The 18,524-nt window shown below is 40.3% G+C and overlaps 1 protein-coding gene across 4 annotated transcripts in view; it reads right to left on the reverse strand.

The window, feature by feature from the left end:
- The window catches only part of apba2b (amyloid beta (A4) precursor protein-binding, family A, member 2b), an 81,405-nt gene that overhangs the window by 8,943 nt on the left and 53,938 nt on the right, over positions 1–18,524 (reverse strand). For 3 of the 4 annotated variants that reach the window (XM_080885835.1, XM_080885833.1, XM_080885834.1), the window contains 6 exons: positions 17,653–17,733; positions 16,430–16,469; positions 15,811–15,956; positions 8,190–8,225; positions 5,715–5,801; positions 498–683 (listed from right to left, as the gene is read on the reverse strand). In XM_080885835.1, coding sequence (XP_080741961.1) covers positions 498–683; positions 5,715–5,801; positions 8,190–8,225; positions 15,811–15,956; positions 16,430–16,469; positions 17,653–17,733 — 576 coding nt within the window. The remainder of the gene's footprint in view (positions 1–497; positions 684–5,714; positions 5,802–8,189; positions 8,226–15,810; positions 15,957–16,429; positions 16,470–17,652; positions 17,734–18,524) is intronic. The other variant, XM_080885836.1, reaches the window with a different exon arrangement.

Consider the following 18,524-nt stretch of genomic DNA (forward strand, 5'->3'; position numbering starts at 1 on the left):
CGCAACATTGTTCATGTTGCCAGCTCCTGCTGAATCTGCTTCAACGAGGAAAGCAAATCAAAATCAAAAGTGCCCAGCCAATTTACATCATTTCACATCACTGGGCTGCCCTAAGTGATTACTGCAGGGTGCTCCAAAAAACGTTTCTAGAACTTCTTTATATTAGCGACAGCATTTGAGATAATTTAACAACACTCAATTCAGGGGAAAAAACGCAAGAAAACTGTGCGTCGGAGTCAAACTGTGGAAGTTAAAAAGCAGCGAGAAGTGGGAAGCTGAAATATTTTCTGACACTCACATAGCACTTGAAAGGCAATCGCAAGTGTCATCTTCACTATCTTTAGATGTTAAAGGATCTGCCAAATGAGAACTCTTACATAATGACAAAAAAAATAACATCTGTCATCTGTGTACCCACTCTCTGGAGACGATTCTCCCATAAACACATAGAGGCACAGTGGGTTTGTCATTCGGAAAACTCTTTAAGAGCTGCTTACATCCTCAGACTCAAAGACGTGGCATATCATTTTGTACTGCTTCTTTGCCTCGGGCGCTCCGGGTGTAGTTTCAATGCAGTCCTGTGAGGCTGTGCGTGGCATCCGGCGTCTTGCCATCAGGACAACAATGTTCCCAATGTCGGCAATGTAGGATATAGTGCGGAGTGCGTTGTCCATCATCGTTTCCTGTTGGGATGTCAACCAAAATCACATGTTTTAATTATGCTCTGCATTCTGTTGTTCTGTTTCTGAGTTTATAAGCTAACATAGGCAAGGCTGTAATGATACATGTATAACAGCAATTTTTTGGTTTCTTTTTTGTCACTTTCTTGCTGCTGTTGGTTTAACACTACCTGCTCAGCATGAATGCCACTTTTGTTGTTGTACTGAGAGTTATCTACCTATCTATCTATCCTTTGCTATGGTTGTTATGACTGCATGCAGTAGCAGTATGAAAGCAGAAATGATTCTGAATTTGTGGACTTTTCCTTTTTAATATTAATATCTAAAAAGACTGTTTGAAAAAGGAGGAACGTTGCCTCTGGGTCTGAAAAGTGAACTTGCATTTTTTCCAAAGGTCAGCAGGGGGCTTCTCTAGTTGCAGAAAGTTAGGTGTCTCTGGTTTGTTTCGCCTTTTGCTAATGACATTGCTGCCTTTAACTAACATTGGACAGATTATAAGTGATCCACCAAATGTCTAAGTCACGGTTTGATCATGTGTGTCAAAGCGTAGCTTTATTTATAAGGTATATTTTTCCTTATGAGCTGAATTTAGGCTGCAGATATATTTTTTTAATGCTTTTATACTCCTCAGACTTAAAAATAAGGGCCTTTTCTGAAAACTTGGGACATGCTGGGATGTATACTACTTATATGCCCGTGAAATTGTTGACATCAACTACGCAACAATTAATTTTTTTATCTTACAGAGCAGTTTGTCAGCACAGCAAAAAAAAAAAAGTTTGTGCTGAAACGAGAAAGCAGAGAAGAGGGCACAGTGAGTATACTGCTAGGACTTTGGATTTACGTGGTATTGTCAAAGACTTGCTGAGCGTAAAGCATTGTTACCACTATTATTGTTCCATGCTTATATACATTACAATTGTCTTCATAATACTTTAGCAAAGTCAAACCTATTTCGGGCTTGTGGTAGACTAGTCGAAGACAGTTTGAGTTAGATAAATGAGTCTATAAATGTGACCGCCGACTGTGGCTGCTGTCCATGGTGCTGATCAAAACCTGGAATTACCTGATATTAGTGAGTATGGGTAAATATTAATTTGGTACTTACCCAGCCTGCCTGTATAGGAAAAGAATCCCCCCCTTGGGGTCAATCACAGACTTGCTATGTCACACTCACAGTGTCAATATTTAATAGTTGATAATACTGTTTTCACTGCCATACTGACACAATGCCATCTATTCATCAAGCAATCTATTTTATTAACCACTCGTCTAATTCTGATTTGCAGAGGAGCTAGAGTCCATCCAGTCTCAACACAATGCCCACGCAATATGAAATTAATCCTCCCCAACTGCTGTTTTTAAAACTAGTTGCACTAAACAACAAACCTAAAGAGAAAATACACAACCCATGTACAACGAATCCATGCAGGAACCCCACAAAAAGTGGAAAACGTCTTCGTATTCACACATTTTAACTGACAAAAAGCTTTACGGAAATGAGCTGTTTCCTACTAATGCATTTGAAAAGCAGTAACAGTTACTACTAATTATCCTGTTTCTGACAGCAGCTGGTTTCCTTTGATTATTATAATATTTGAAAATTAAAGAACCACTGAGCAGCATATTTGTTTCCTCTCATTATCAAAACTGCAGCATTCATTTCGGGGTGAGAAGTGAGATGAAAGTATCGCTGACAGAGAACAAACATGCCTACTTTTGATTGAATTCAAGCCTGCTGTATAATCTGATTATAGCTCAATGACAACCCAGCAAATACTGAGTAGATTTTCATCTAAGAGCAATGAATAGGTGCACGAAAAACTAAGAGCATTCGTATTAATTAAAAAAAGATTGTTTGTTAAGACAGCCTAATAATTGTCTTGGGTTATAATGTATGAGGAAAAGCTGGACTCTAGACATGAACCTGTGGATTTGTTGAGAGGAGCATGCATTTGTTCATTGACGTTTTAAGGTAAGATGCTAAATTTAATTTCAGTTACTTAATGTCATTAACTATGAGCTGACTTTTATTACATCAGCCTAATAAATGCTGTTGTTCCAGCTCACCTTTGGAGTTGTTCTTATTATGAATCAATGTCAGGAACCCCATGTAAGCTACATCGAGCTTTTATGTGTACAAAAAGGCTTTTATTTAAAATCTGGGACCAGTGGCAACCAGATGGAAAAATGAGAGGAAGATAGAGACCGCATTGCAGCACGTTATTTTCTGCTAGGCGGCTGCCCACACACACACACACACGCACGCACGCACAAACACACTCAATTCTGACACTGCTCAGATGGCCAGGCAGCAGCTAAGCCTGAAACACTGCCAATGAATCATCTATCGCATATACATTTAACTGTTACTGTGAGCACAAGGCTCTATTCATGATCTGTAGCACAGCAAATCTCTCGGAAGTGTAGCGCTTCCATCAAAGCACTACACCTCCTGTGAAGACTAGTGTGGCTGCTTCACAACACAGCTTGCTGTAAAGCTAAAGGGCAAGTTTCTGTAAGCGTGCAGAGACGGGGTTTCATGTAAAAACTTGAACGTGGAGAAATACGACAGATAAAATCAGACTTCCAGGTGAATTTTTGACTTTTTGTCCAGTTTCAGAGGGATTGATGATTTAAGAAAATTTAGTCTATATTATAACTTTAGGCATTTTTGAAGGTTGGAGGTGGAATAACTCTTCCTGATTTAATACACTTATCTACTAAATGTCAGTTATGGACAAAACACAACTAACAACTGGGCATGTTTGTGCTTGTAAACAAGACAGAGGGAGACAGGATGGGGGAAAGGAGCAGAACAAGAGGGACAGCTGAACATAATCACATTGTCAAGAAGGTGAGATGGCGGAGAAACAGCCAAAGAGGAAAAGGTCAGAAGAATCAAAACTGAGAAAGAAGGGCTATGATCGGAAAAGGATAAAGAGCTGCTTCACCATCTGTGAGGCTTTCAAGTGCAGAGGCCTCAGAGCTTAAATGTATGAGGATAAGAGCTTCTTCTTGATGGATGGTGAAAATGAAATTTTCTGTGTTCCACAGAAAAGAAAAATACTTTTGAAATATATACAGTCCTGCAAAAAATGTTTTTTGTACCCTCCACCAAAAAACTGGAGGGGTAGTATGACATGACTTATTTGCTTTAGCTGTAGTAGCAATAATCTCAAGTATTTGTTTTCTGTATGACATTATCAGTCTCTCACATCAATGTGGAGGAATTTTGTCCCTTTCTTTTATAATTTTGTTTCTGTTGCGTGAGGTTTGTGGGTATTGTTCATGGAAAGCTCTCTTAAGGTCCCATCACAGCATTTCAATCAAGTTGAGGTCTGGACTTTGACAACTTGATTCTTCTTTTTTTTCCCAAGCAATGCTGTTGTAGATTTGCTGCTGTGCTTGGGGTCATTGTCCTGTTGCACAACCCAGTTTAGGCCAAGCTGTAGCTGTTGGACAGACGGCCTCACATTTGACTCTAGAATACTTTATAATACACGGCAGTTGATGGTTGAAGGTTCAGGAGGTTGTTTGGCTGCAAAACAAGCTCGAATCATCACCCATTCACCACTGTGCTTGACCGTTGATATGACGTGCTTATGCTGACCTGCTATTATAGGTTATCACCAAATGCGGTGCTGTGCATTATGACCAAACGTCTCAGTTTTGGTGCTGTCTATTCACAGGAAATTGTTCTAGAGGACTTGTGATTTGTTCAGATACAACTTTGCAACCCTACATTGTGCTGCCATGTTGTTTTTAGAGAGAAGTTGCTTTCTGCTAGCAACCCTTCCAAATAACCTATATTTGTTCAGTCTTTTTCTAATTTTACTGCTATGAACTTTAACATTTCACTTGCTATCTCAGGCTTTTAGGGTCCTTAACATGTTACTCTTGTGTTTATTGCAATTTCTCTGAGCATTCCAGGTCTGAACTTCATGTGAATTTGCTGGGACAAGTGTGTATGTATGTATGTTTTCCATGTAATCTTTGTTAGTGTAGAATGATGGACTAAATTGTTTGAAAAGCCTTATAATCCACTCCTGGGAAGAATGTTTGGCTTTTTGTGTTACCATGCATCCCAATCTCAATGAGCAAGACTCACAAACTGCCAACACTTTAGCCTTTATAGAGGTGATCAGATATCATCAGTAAGTTTGATCACTGATCACTGATCAAACTTACTGAGGATCAATCGATCAAGCCCATTTGACTATTGGGACCTGGCTATGGAGGGAATAACACCGTACTCAGTTTTTCACAGGACTGCATTGTGTCTTATGAAGGCTTTATTTTGCTTTGTGGAGCTGGTGTGTTGGCACGTGTTAGCTCTACAGAAGCATATATAGCAACAGTTTGCTAGCACGCTACCTAGCTAACACTGATTGAATTACTTGCTACATGGTCATTTGTTGTATCACTGATTTTGCGATTTTTACACTTAATTTTTACATTTATCTTTAGTTAACCTTTGAATCCTTGTACTATGTAGCCACACCGAAGTCAAAAAAGTTGAGCTTGGTAATGTTAATTCTTTTATTGAGTGCTAAACAACAAACCTGAGATCTCTTCCTAGTCACTGTAGTTTTGTTGTGTTTAGGATGCTCTGTTTATGTGCTTCCTGCCTTTTCTGTACAGCTAATACTATTCATCATTGTGCCATTAACTTTGCTTTGTGCATCCATTAAGTCTGGGGTCCGAACTTCTAAAGGACCACTTTGTTGTGACATTAAAGTAAAGGCAGTGCTGCACAGATGATCCTGCACCATTTTTTTTCTTTTGGCTTTGCAGAATCTATTTTTAGCCACGGTCAAAAAGAATTCACAGAGTGACGTCATGAGATTAAACAAACAACAATCAGAGCTGGGGCAGCTGTAGGATGCAGCTGGTGTCAGCAGTTAAGCTGTTGTTTTGACAATTATGACATAACATCATTCCCCTGAGGCGTTGACTCATAGTTTCTGGGAAAACAGCTTTTGTTCTCACAGGTGAAAAATCATACTTTTAACAGAAACATGGAGCACTTACCTGTGAGTCTGCGTTGAGGACTTTGATCCTCTGGGTGGAGATAAACAGATCAACCTCGGTAAGGGTTTGGGCGTCTCCATCTGCGCTCTGAAGCAACATACAGACAGAAGAGTTTGTTAAATCACCTGCGTCTGGCTGTTTAAGATGTTTGTGTCAAGCCTGACTGTTCATTGTGCACGCAGCTGTCTGAATAGTGTCTGTTTTAAATGTGGGAATGCCTTTTTTTAATTGCCAAAACTCATGCATTCAAAGCTTAGTGCCCAGTTAGAAAAGTCCTTGTTACATGGACATGTTACTGAGTCTAGAGGTGAGGTAGCAAAGGAAGAAAAAGAAAGTGTTTGGCAGTAGCGTTAGTTTGCATCAATAGTCCTGGCACGAGGATGGGCGAGCTGGCATGGAAACAAGAAACAGCTTAACACTAAACCCCTACCAGCTGGCTGTTACACCAGTGGGAGTAATGCAGCCTCAGCACACAACAAGCTTGTGCACATTTCCCTCTAATCTCTCTGTGCAGAAATCTAATAAAACTATGCTTGTTTTAGTTGAATTAAAACTGTCTTATGTACTTAAATAAGGCAATCTCATAGACAAATAAAACACGTGGTTAACATTTGTTTCAAGCAATAAACGGTAAACCTTTTTTGGTGGGGGGGGGGGGGGGGGGGGGAGAGACTGTGACCTGTCATTAGTTCATCATTTTCTGTCCATATCCAGTATCAGAAAATACAATGAATAGTAATTAATTTTCTTTAGGGTACAAACTAGTTTTTGCAAACATAAGTTGTGGCTGGCATGTGATTTACATTTGCCTGCATTTGGCCTTGAGGTAGAAGATTTTTCTGTTTAATATGTCACGCTTTGTTTCCTTGTCCGGTCTTGGTATGTGTGAGGAAGCTACGACCGCTGGCTCGCTGACCTTTTTCTAGAAATCTTGCAAACCCTTTAAGCTTCAGAGTTTTTGGTTAGAAAGAAGAAATGACAACTCTTACACATGATTAAAGCCAGTTATATCACTTTAATGACTAAAATGATTATAGATTTTTGAACCTATGGTAGAAAAATACATAAATATTTTTAATCTGTGGAACTTCTTATGCTTTTCCTCATTTTTTCTTATATTTATACTGTAACAGTGTCAGACTAAATCTGACAGACAAAATCTTCAGGCTTCAGATTGATCTAAACGCTTCAGACACTATTGGTTACTATTGGTCTGTACTGTGTCTTGGAGACACACATAATATGGTCGGTTCGGACACAAAGCTTGGGTTGTAAGCACAGCGGCCCGACCCACCTGCTGTTCTGTTTGAGAAGGACAGCCAATCAGCATTAAGTCTTAATGGGATAGAAGCTTCAGACACAGAATCCCCTTATTATAAATTCATGATAATAATTCATGTCAGTAACACGTTACGCTACTTTGTTTCAGTGGTTGTTTAGTCTAATATAAAAGCAACTCTGTTTCCATATAAGGAAAATAAATATTCTAGGTAAACAAAGCACTCTTTAGCCCCTACAATAGTAAATGTTAATGTTGTCTATAGGCAATGCTTATCTTGTCTATACGGGAATGTGATTTAATCACTAAAGTGATCTCTTTTGCATTTTTCTAATGTAACATAATATTCACTCGGTTCAATTTATCCTAATTATTTTACGTAAGAAATTGGCAAAAGGGTCACTGAATGAGTCACAGTATGAGACACGCAAAACATACAAAAACACATTAAATATACCCCTGATGTATCAGTACAATAGAAAATTAACTCTAACCCTACGGTATGTTTTGGAGAATAACAATATGTACAATAACAATATGACTGGAAATAAAAGAAAAAAAATAGTCTCTAATGTGTGTGCGTGGGATGTATTTGCATCACATTTATTTCAGTTATTTCTTTGTTCTTTCCATATACAGTGCTTGACAATTTTTTTAGCCCACCACCCAGTCTAAGTGACAGTACTGGTTATAACCCAAAGGATTTTAATGCTTCTGTAATGGTTAATCCTGCATATTTCTAATACTAAAAAACAAAAGACTGAAAAACACAGTGAAGCACATCATTTAATTTTGATTAAAATCCTAAATTACAGTTATTTACTTGCATTCCTGAACAAAAACATTAGTTTGACTGTTATGCTTGAATAATTTATGGCATCTCAGAGAAGTGGGCCGGCTCAAATTTGGGTATATAAAATGACTCACTTTGGTATTTGCCTAATAAATAACAATATAATTGTTAGTTTTAAAGAGTTCTACAATATTTCTGGAGATACAGATTTCTTTTTCCGCAGACAGAAGGACAGAGATAAACCTGACACAGATTTGCTGAACTCAGTGCATGAACATTCAAGTGTTTGAGACACAAATGGAAAAGGATACACAGACAGGCAAATATGAAGTCAAAAAATAAAAGGTGAGAGTGGAAGTAAAGTGGCCAAAGGGTCTTTCTTTTTGTTCCGTTTATTACACACCGCCTTTTTCTTGATTTTGGCAGCCTTCTGTACCCTCTGGCAGGCAGGCAGGCAGGCAGGCAGGCAGGCAGGCAGGCAGGCAGGCGTTGGGACGGGACGGGACAAGGTCAGCAGATACAGGAGCACAAAAAACAGGAGGAAGAGGAGGAGGAAATAAAGAAGGTAAATAAAAGAAGGTAAGACAGTAAAGCCCCAAACCAAAAGGCAGGTGTGCTGTCGCTGCTCTCACAAACAGGAAGAGTGACAGAAAGAAAGAGAGCGAGAGAGGAGGAGTGTGTTTGTTGAGAAAGCGTTTCGCACAGCCATATTGGTTATCACAACAGCAATTACAGATGGTAATAATTGCTTCTTTAAAAAAACAAACAAAAAGCGTGTAGACATGGACTGACACTGTTCCTGCATTCTTCACAAAGCTTTTTAAGCTACTGTGCTGAACAAAGCATTTAATCAACACACAGACAAACTCTGTCATTCAGATCAAACGCACGGGCGCTGCTCTTACCGACTTTCACGTTTACGACACAGTCTAAATGCTGCTAGCAGAAAAGACATGCTGGAAAAAACAATCAACAACACACACAGAGAACGGGGGCGATAAGCCCTGTGCAAGGATTTCAACTCTCTGCTTTGGGTTTGTTTGGTTTTTGGGTTCTTTTTTTTTTCAAGGTCAAGTCACTGTGTTTGGAATTAAAGAGCTTAGCTAATATGGAGACAGTTTTACTGAGCTAATGGGTGTGATTAGTTCATCAGTAACACTGTTCATGTAGTGGGCTCTAACAGTTGACCTTAGATAACTAATCTTTAGGAGGACTCTTAGCTCTCGGTAATCTTTCAATTTATCCCCTCCGTATAAGGTTCAAGCTGAGCTGCTGGCCTTCCTTCCATCTACCATCGACCAGAGGAAATTATCTTGACATTACATTTTCGAGTGCAGGCCTGGATGTTTGCCTGAGCCACTGCTGCAAAGCTGTAACCACCAACACAGTATTAATAACAGCCCAGAGGGAAGTGTCTTTTTCCAGCTTTCAATCTGTAAAGTTTCCTCTTCTGTGATCGGCTCTCAGGAAGACAAACATCTGAGGCTTTGAGCAACACCTACTGCTCTGCTGACGAGGAGCAAGGGGGGGGGGGTTGAAACTTCATAAATATTACATCAAACAGCGAGTTGACATCATGGCACAAAGATCTGCATAAACAGCCTACACAGCTCTGCTACAATTTACCTGCCATACTTCTTTTTGCTCAGTTCAGCACCACAGGGTGCGAACCTGTGCTTTATTATACTACACAGATGCTTCCTTGGGTTGATGTGAGGCAAAAATACAAGTGTGGCAGAAATATACTCTAGTCAACTTGTTTTTATTTAAATAGCACATATTTATAAAGAACAGGAGAGGACACGAGGTTCTTTCTATGTGTGGTTTGCGTTAAGCCGACAGTCTCCATTTCAGTGTTTAAGGTCGGTTGCTATAGTGCTATTCATTCGGTTCACAAGGGATAAATGAATTATATAATGAAGGGCCAATCGAGGGAAATCACTGACAGAAAACGGCTGATTTGCTGCAGTCGGTTGGAGAAGATTTTGTGCAGGCAGACAACTGTGTGGCAAAGAGCGAGTGATAAAAGTGCACATGGACAGTCATGCCAGCGACACAGTTCTGTAAATTGCACTTCATGGTTGCGATGATGACATTGTGGGCAATGTTTACAGCAGCTCTGCCTGTTCAACCAAGGTCTCAGTTCCTAGGCTGTAAACAACCTTCATTCTTTAGTGAAATCTGCTGATTGAATGACACGTTTAATTAACACACTGTAAGAGACCTTTGTGTCAGTCATGTCTTCACTTCTTGAAAAGCGGTTTAGGGATGCTGGGTAAGGATGCAGGGGGTAGGACTCCCTTGCAGTACCTGCTCTATTCACACGCAGGCTTTGTAGTGTAGAGCTGGCAGGATGAAGTCTGTTTAATGTTGAGTCTGACTGATCTGGACACATGCTGGTCTATCACATACTGCCTCTCCAGGTGATGCCTCGAAAAATTCAGGCCTTCGGGGCATGTGTGAAACCCACTGTAACTCTTTCAGAAAGACTGGCCGACAACACTGAAGATTCAACTTTTGTTAATAGATATTCTATTAAAAATAACTAAAGGAAATCAACTAAACATTCATTCGGTAGCTTTTCCAAAATTTGTACAGTCATAAACAAATGTACACCCATTAACTTTTGTATTGACGTTTTCACACTACATTTTTTTCATATTAACACTTACACATTTCTAGCAATGCTCAGGAACATTTTGATATGTATTAATATTTTTGCACTGCTAACTCTCAACCCTAAGCTAATCTGAAGAACACGACAATAAGGATAGGGCTGAGGGCTATGTGACATAATTAGTGTTCTGTCTTAACCCTTTATAGGGCAAGGAAGCTTAAATGCTAACTAAATGTTAACTTAAACTGACATCAAAACTGGCTTTCTCATGCCTCACTGTGAAGTTGTAAAACTACATGGATAAAACAGAGAGAATGAGGAGGAACTTCTCCCCCCGGGCTATTCGGGCCCTGAACCAGGTGTAGGACTGGACTCTTTGAATTTGGATTTCTCCTAACCGGTCAGCAAAGATCCGACAATGTGACAAATAGGGATGTTATTGCATCTGATCAATCAGCAGTGCTCTTCCTGAATTTGGGAAATTGGGTTTATTAGCACAAGACATGAGAAGTCCATTTTTAGACATACACCAGTCTAGTGAACCATACTTGTGTTAACTCTAAAACGAATCCTTATCATAAATGACAATAGTAATCAATAATATATTGGATGTTACCACAGGAAATTTAACTTATAGGCATTTTCAAGCTATAAATCGTAACATATGTGATTTTGTTCGTTTATGACCTTATAGTAGTTTTTAGTATACTTCCAGATTGCATATATTTGTTTATTTTTACTGTGAATGTTATTTACTGTTAAATCAATTTAGTAATTCAGTGATGTGGATTATTTTGTTTTGATTCAGCAACATATAAAAAGACTAAGGGCTACTAACAGTAGTTATAATGTTATTTTTTGGCTCAATACTGACTCAGAAATATACTCTCTCTTCTCCCATGCACATGTCTATTTATGAAAGCCTGCCCATTAAGTATCATGACATAGGATAGCACAGCATCCATATGAGTCTGTACACATGCTCAGCTCAGTGAATGAGCTGAAATGAACCTAAATATTTGAAGAAAAGTATAAATGTTTAGCCATATTGTCTTTTTAGTAGGGGTGCAACGATATTCGTATCGATATTGAACCGTTCGATACAGTGCTTTCGGTTCGGTACGCATATGTATCGAACAATACAACATTTGTAATTTATTTTATCAACTTTCCTTCTGACGATGCTGTCTGTGTTGAGCGCTCAGTGAATCTGCGTTCGACTACTCCGCCTAGGCTGCACTGTCGAGCGCAGATCCACTGAGCGCTCCACACAGACAGCATCGTCAGAAGGAAGAGCGCAGGGCAAGCTAGCAAGACACATGGACCTCCCCCACCCTCATTCAGATCTGGCGTTTGGAATTATTTTGGTTTTCATGTGACGTATGACCCTGAAGGTAAGCGAGTCATGGACTAAAGTAAAACAGTATGTTGGATGTGCCATGCAATGCTCAATTACATGGGTGGGAACTAGTGTGTTAGCGCAGTTAGCTCGTTAACGTGTTGGCCGTCTAGCCCCATGCACGGGGCGATCGACGGTAGCTCGTTAACGGAGATTTGCCGTGTTGTGGTGTTAAGGTCATTTCAACGAGATTAACCTGAAAGCACTAGTGGGAACACAACGAATATGACTGCACATTTACACCGACATCATCCTAGTGCAAAGACAAAAACAACAAGCATGCTACTAACTTTAGCCGAGTCATTTAGACAGCTGTTAGCACATGATTCTCCTTATGCTGCTGAGAATATAGCCCAGAAGAAGCGGATAGTATAGCTTTTATTTTGGAAAGAGCCATTTCTCTGTAATAAACTCTCTTTTCCAAAGATGCATGATTCCTCAATCAGATACAGGGCTTGCAATATCGCTAGCCCGACGTCCCGGAGCTAGCGATTTTTTCAGTCGGGCTACCAAAATCTATCTCTTCCCTGCCCGTTGGGCTATTGTAGGAAAAATATATGTCAATGCTTTTGCATTCTTTCAGAAACGTAGCTGGGTAATTATGTCATTGGCATCGGTGAGCCGCTGTCAATATGTGACATATTGAAATCGCGTTTGAATTTGCGCTTGTTTTTTTGCTTTCACTTTGCAATCGTGCGAACTGTGTATAGAGAGCGACAGCACTGATCTGTGAGTGATGATAATTTGCGCACCAATTCCTCTGACATCGTCTTATTAATCGTTAGCTTATATGCAAACATGACAAGTGAAATCTCCCGCAGCTTAAACATGTGAGAGGTTGATCGCGCAGAGAATCGCTGAGCTTATGTGAGTGCGTGTGTAAAACCAGCAGCATATATATTTTAGTTCTGCTGAGCCAAATAAGACAGGTCAGGGTGAAGAAGTGACAGCCAAAGAAAAGCTTACCACAAAACGGAGAAGTTATGACAAATCAGACTATAAGGCAAAAAGAAAGTGCAGCTTTATGGTTTCATGGACAAAATAATTTCTGTGGCTGCAATATGACGAGCTAAATAACCAGGGCTGCACATAAGTGGTCCGCAGGTGCGCATTCGCTGTCAAAATAAACAACACGCACAAGGGTTAGGGTTAAATTTAAAAACTGTACTTTTGAGTTAAAATATATATTTATAATTTTAATAAATGACAAATTAAAAAGGCATGAACATTTTTTTTGTATCGAAAAAATATCGAACCGTGACACCAAAGTATCGAACCGAACCGAACCGTGAATTTTGTGTATCGTTGCACCCCTACTTTTTAGATATCAATGCCACCTCACAGCAGCTTCACCGAGTACCATGAAGCAGCAGGCTGTGACTACACCTTGATATGTGTGTTATATTTGTGAAACATGTCAGCGCAGTCAAGATACATACGTTTTCCTTTGAGTTTATGTGTGTTTTCCCTATATTTTCATATACAAACCTTATGGAAACTCTAATTATGTAGGATTGTCCCTTAATAATTACATGAACAAAATTATATGTTTGTTTATTTCACACAAGCATAAGAAACCTGCAAAATGTGGCTAAAACGGAGACAATACAACCAATATGAGAAGCTTAAACAGACTTTGGTCACACGTCGATTAACAAGTCTTATTTCAGCATGTAACTTTCTAAAAGTAGACCACTACGGAGGCGGTCATTCAATATTTAGAATAACATCAAAGCTTGTATTCACACGAGAGGGAGATAAAAGAGGCCAGTGCTCGGTTAGCAACTACGCACCAGAACGTTAGCACTAATGTCATCTTGTCACGACACGAGATGACATCAGTCACCTGGCAGAGGGACTGCGAGCCCAAAACAGATAAATGTGACCAGTACCGTAAGTCTGACAGTCTAGTTTGTCATAAGAGATGTTTTATCACAAGAGCTCTGGACAGTGATGAAAAGCTTCTCCAAACTAACATCAAATGAGCCTCTTTGAGCTGCACTAGCACCATCCACAGCACTTTTCTGAAACATCATTTTTGTAATGATATTAGTGAACAGCAGGGAGGCTCACATGCCAGAAGCCCCATTATCCAGTCGGCTGTGACGAACACACGTGCCCTGAAGTCTAATCTGGCCAAGTTTTTCAGCTGCCCTAAAAGACCACTGATGCTTAATACATGACTATGCTGCTTAGAAAAAATAATTAATATCCATGTACTGTATATTTCATTTGGAAGTTTGTGGGTATGAGTTAAGAAATAATGTCATAGCTGTTATAAATGACTAAATATAACAGAATATTCTGCAGTACCAGGATTTTGTTTGTGTTTTCCCATTCTATGCATGTACAGTAATGTGAAAAATGACACTGTATCAGGAATACACTCTCTGTATTAGTCATGTAATGCCACTGAGTGTTCCTGTAAGGCTTCTATGTCCTTTTATATGTCTTTAGGTACATTTGAATGTTTCTGGTGCTGCTTAAACAACAACAGAATGATGGCACATCTGTTAGAAATTAGAGAACCGTCACTGAATAAAAAGCTCCGTCCGAAGGGAACGGCCTCTCAGCAGCTTCCTACTGGAGGAACTGTTTATTCAACTAATACATATTTCCAGATACTTAGGATCACCGGCAGTACTTCCTGGTGACTTGGGACTACCGCAACCTCACTGCTGCTACTAGTGCTACTTCTCATCATCAATATTTGTTGAAGTTACAAATGATGTGGCTGACTACCCAACAGGGCAGCTGTAAATTACAACCCATGACCGACCCAGCTGGCTCTGATATTCACAGTTCTTCAGACTCAATTAGGGACTACAAAGCATTATGGAACCAGAGGAAAAACACTTTGCAACCAAAATTAGTCTTTAATGTTGTTAGGGCTGTCACGATGTGAGATTTTCCCTACATAATTATGTTAGCCATAGGAAATATTGCAAAAAATAAAGAAAAAAAGAAATGAAAATGGTCCCTGTGGTTTCTGTGAGAACTTATTTGCTCTTTGTTATTTCCTTCCTCTGCCTTCTGTTACAATGATTCATGTCTTTTTTTACTTTCTATTTAACTTTGACAGCTGCATTTTTACTCCTTTGTGATCGTCCGCATTATCCCCAGAGTTTTCCACGTACGTCTCATCATTCAATCAATTCTCCGTGTATATATAGCCCTCTTAAGCCTTGCTATCGGTTCGCTCTGTCTCCCTCTGTGTCCTCTCCTCAGCATACCTTAGCACACTTAGCTCTATTTATTGCTGTGCTTTGTGGATCTGACACAGAGGCTATGTGAACCATGTGGGTGCAGAGAGGAGGTGGGTTGCAATCTTTTTAAAAAAAAAGGAAAAAAAAAGGATAAAGCCATTAGTAATCTAACAGAAGCAACAAACTGTGTAAATGTCTTCGGAACATCTGAAAAGATTATTCTGTTGTCTCTAATAAGGCAAATAACAAGCCTAAACCAGCCTGACCAAATGTCACTGACATGTGCAGTGCTCAGTTTGCACAGCTAGAACAGAGCAGCAAACTCTTGTAACTCAATCGGGCCAGCTGGAAAGTGCAGAGCACAAGGCGCAGGGCACAGTTGCACATTTTAAGAGGCTAGTATTAAGAAAGCAAGGAAAAGCAGTAACAAGGGCAGACAACAAATTGGTAATTAGATTAAGAATTTAAGTCCAGCCTGCTCATCTCCAACTGCTTCACTTAACAACCCAACAACAGCCTGACTCCACCTGTGTAGGTGAGCACAGATTAAATTGGAGAGTTGCAATAAACTTGACTCTTGAGCTGAATCATGGCTGTGCTGCCACTGGGTTGTTATCACCATGTTGTCAAATCCGTGTTTCTGACATGATATTGCTGTTTCATATTATTTACTATCACCAGTATATTGTGACACCTATATTGTGAAAGCACAAGGAAGTGTGATTGTCTGTATGACTCAGAAATGCAGCGGTAACTGTGTCTTCGTATGTGAATCGGTGCACGAGTGGGTGTTTTTGAGTACCTTGACCCTGCTGACGGCCTCCTGGGCCTGCATCATTCGGATGTTCTTGGAGGGGTTCCTCTCAGACAGCAGCTGAGTGGAGCCCAGGTAGTTAGCAGCAAAGATAATCCCATCAATCAGGTCTTCTGGCTCACAGGGTCCTGGGACTGAGCCAGGGAGAGGCAGAGAGGATGGTGATTAAGAGGGAGACAAAGGGAAAGACAAAGCATGTTTAGACTGAAAGGGTGGAGCGTGCAGCGGAGAAGGTATTTTAATTACTGCAGTCAGTGTGCTGCGTGAAGAAAAAGAAGCCAAACACTGGAGATATAGTGATAAACGGCTGGATAGGCCTCAGCAGTGAAATGGCCACCGGCTGTGAGCTAATGGAGGTGCAGTGCTAACAGGAGCTGTGATTAATCTGCATCTGTGATATCCTGTGATATCTAGATGTGGACTCTCAGACACCCACTTTGGAGCACAATGTGCCACCATGATCTGATGGCAACTAAAGCCTTTTAAAACATACTGTTAGCCCTAGATCATGCCCAAAGGCAGGGAAGTACTGTAACTTATTGTGATTACTTGGTTTTTATTCCAAAATTTGAATTTCACCACCAAACAGATGTGCAGATGAACTTACCATCGACAAAGCTGGGGAAGGATGCGACCTTCTTTGTAGGCTGGAAGACAGAAACAGGTAATAGCAGATAAATGTTATGAATAGACTTACAGTGAATTACATACTGTACTTCTCTGCTGTTTCAAAATAAACGTGCTAAACTTCAAATTCTTTAAATAAACTTGACTTCAAATATGCCATCATGAAAGACACACTAGCAAAACAAGGCTTTCACAATAGTTGAAAGACCAGTGACGCCAAATTTACAGAATTATTCCTTTCATAGACAAAAACTATGATGAAATGTATTTACACAATCATCAACAAACAAAAACGAGATGAAAATGTTCTGCAGAGACGAGATCCAATCAGAACTAATTAAGTTGTGCAGAAAGGCGGGACGAGTTGGGAAGTGATCTTCTTCTCCACACATACAGACACCCTTTGCGTTTGATGTCAAGGAAAATAATATGATTAGTAAACCATGTGGAGCAACTCTCACCAGTAATAGCATGGCAAACTGAAGTTTTAGTCTATTATAATTATGACATTTAGTCAAATAAAACTAGACTGAAAGTAAAAGAACTTAGATGCCTAAATTATGACTACAGCTGCACGACATTTTAGTCACAAGACTATGACTAAAGCTAAATCAGAATTTGCTGTCAAAATGAACACTGACACAGATAAAAGCATTTAAACCTTGCAGCTCCAGAATCTCCACGTGCCTGACTTGCTAAAAAGCACTATGGAAGCCGGAAAAGCCCGACTGCAAAGAGATATCGTATCCACGAGGGATGAGGAAGCTTTAGATGGCCACAGGGAGATTCATGAGATTCAAACACTGATCCTGGTGATACCACTGAGCCTTCCCTCCATATTCAGAGATTCTGCTCCCCTCAAGGACAAGGAAGTAAGGGTGGAGGGAGGGTGGTGGGAGGGTGGAACGGGGGCATCCTCCCACCGCAGACGTCTCGATGAGAAATGGCTCTCATAAAACCACAAGCAGAATGCTAGTCAATTATCAGGATGCTATCATGCCGAAAGCAGAGGACATGAGCTGAGGTTGTAATTACACAATTACTCATTTACTTAAATGGTCACACACACACACATGCACGCACAAACATAACCATATGGATGCACGCACACATAAACAACAATATATCCTGTGGAAACAACCTCGGGGTAGATAAATGACAAAGAAGGAAACGCTGCGACAGGATATCCAGAGAACGTCTTACCTCTGGTACGTTGTTGTTCTCCAGGGGGACGTTGAGGTCGGACCGCTGCTGTTTTCTGGGTTGCTCTGCGCCATTGCTCACCTGGCATGCCAACACAGAAGAACAGGTGCAAGGAAATTACAATGTGCAGGAAACGGAGGTTTTTAATGTGTAGCCAGCACTGTAACCAACAAGGTGAGTCAAAATGCTGTATCCAAGTCTCTTTTTGTGTACTTGTTTGAAGTTTTAAGCCACAAATACTACTGAAATTAAGCCCCAACGCCCCCTGATGCGGGGGCAAAAGGCAGGAGATCAGTTAGGCTTGGGGCTTAAGAGGTTAAGAAAACAAGCAGTATCGGTTCAAACCACTGGAATATAGTTCAGTTTGGTCTTTTAACAGTCTGCTCTCTTGTCAATTACACAATACATCCAGTAGATGCCACACAGATGCATATTTTAAATGTATTTCATATTTTAATGATGGATTAATCATTTAGAGTCTATCATCACATTCAGTATTCTTCTTCTTCTTCTCCTTTCGGCTACTCGTTTTAGGATCATCTGCCTCCATCTCATCGTATCCTTAGCATCCTCCTCTGTCACACCAACCCTCTGCATGCCCTCCTTCACTACATCCACGAGTCTTCCCTGTGGTCTTCCTCTATCCCTCCTGCCTGGCAGCTCCATATTCAACTGTCCAGTATATCCAATATCCCTCCTCAGCTCATGTCCAAACCATCTCAGCCTTGCCTCTCTAACTTTGTCTCCAAACCGCTCACCCTGAGCGGTCCCTCTGATGTACTTATTTCTAATCCTCTCCTTAGGTCCTGTGGGTCTTCATTCAGCTCGGCCCACTCCAAATCTGCCTCCTATCACTTTATCAGTGCCAATGT

Source organism: Rhamphochromis sp. 'chilingali' (assembly GCF_963969265.1).
Source record: "Rhamphochromis sp. 'chilingali' genome assembly, chromosome: 6".
NCBI classification, from domain to species: Eukaryota; Metazoa; Chordata; class Actinopteri; order Cichliformes; family Cichlidae; genus Rhamphochromis; species Rhamphochromis sp. 'chilingali'.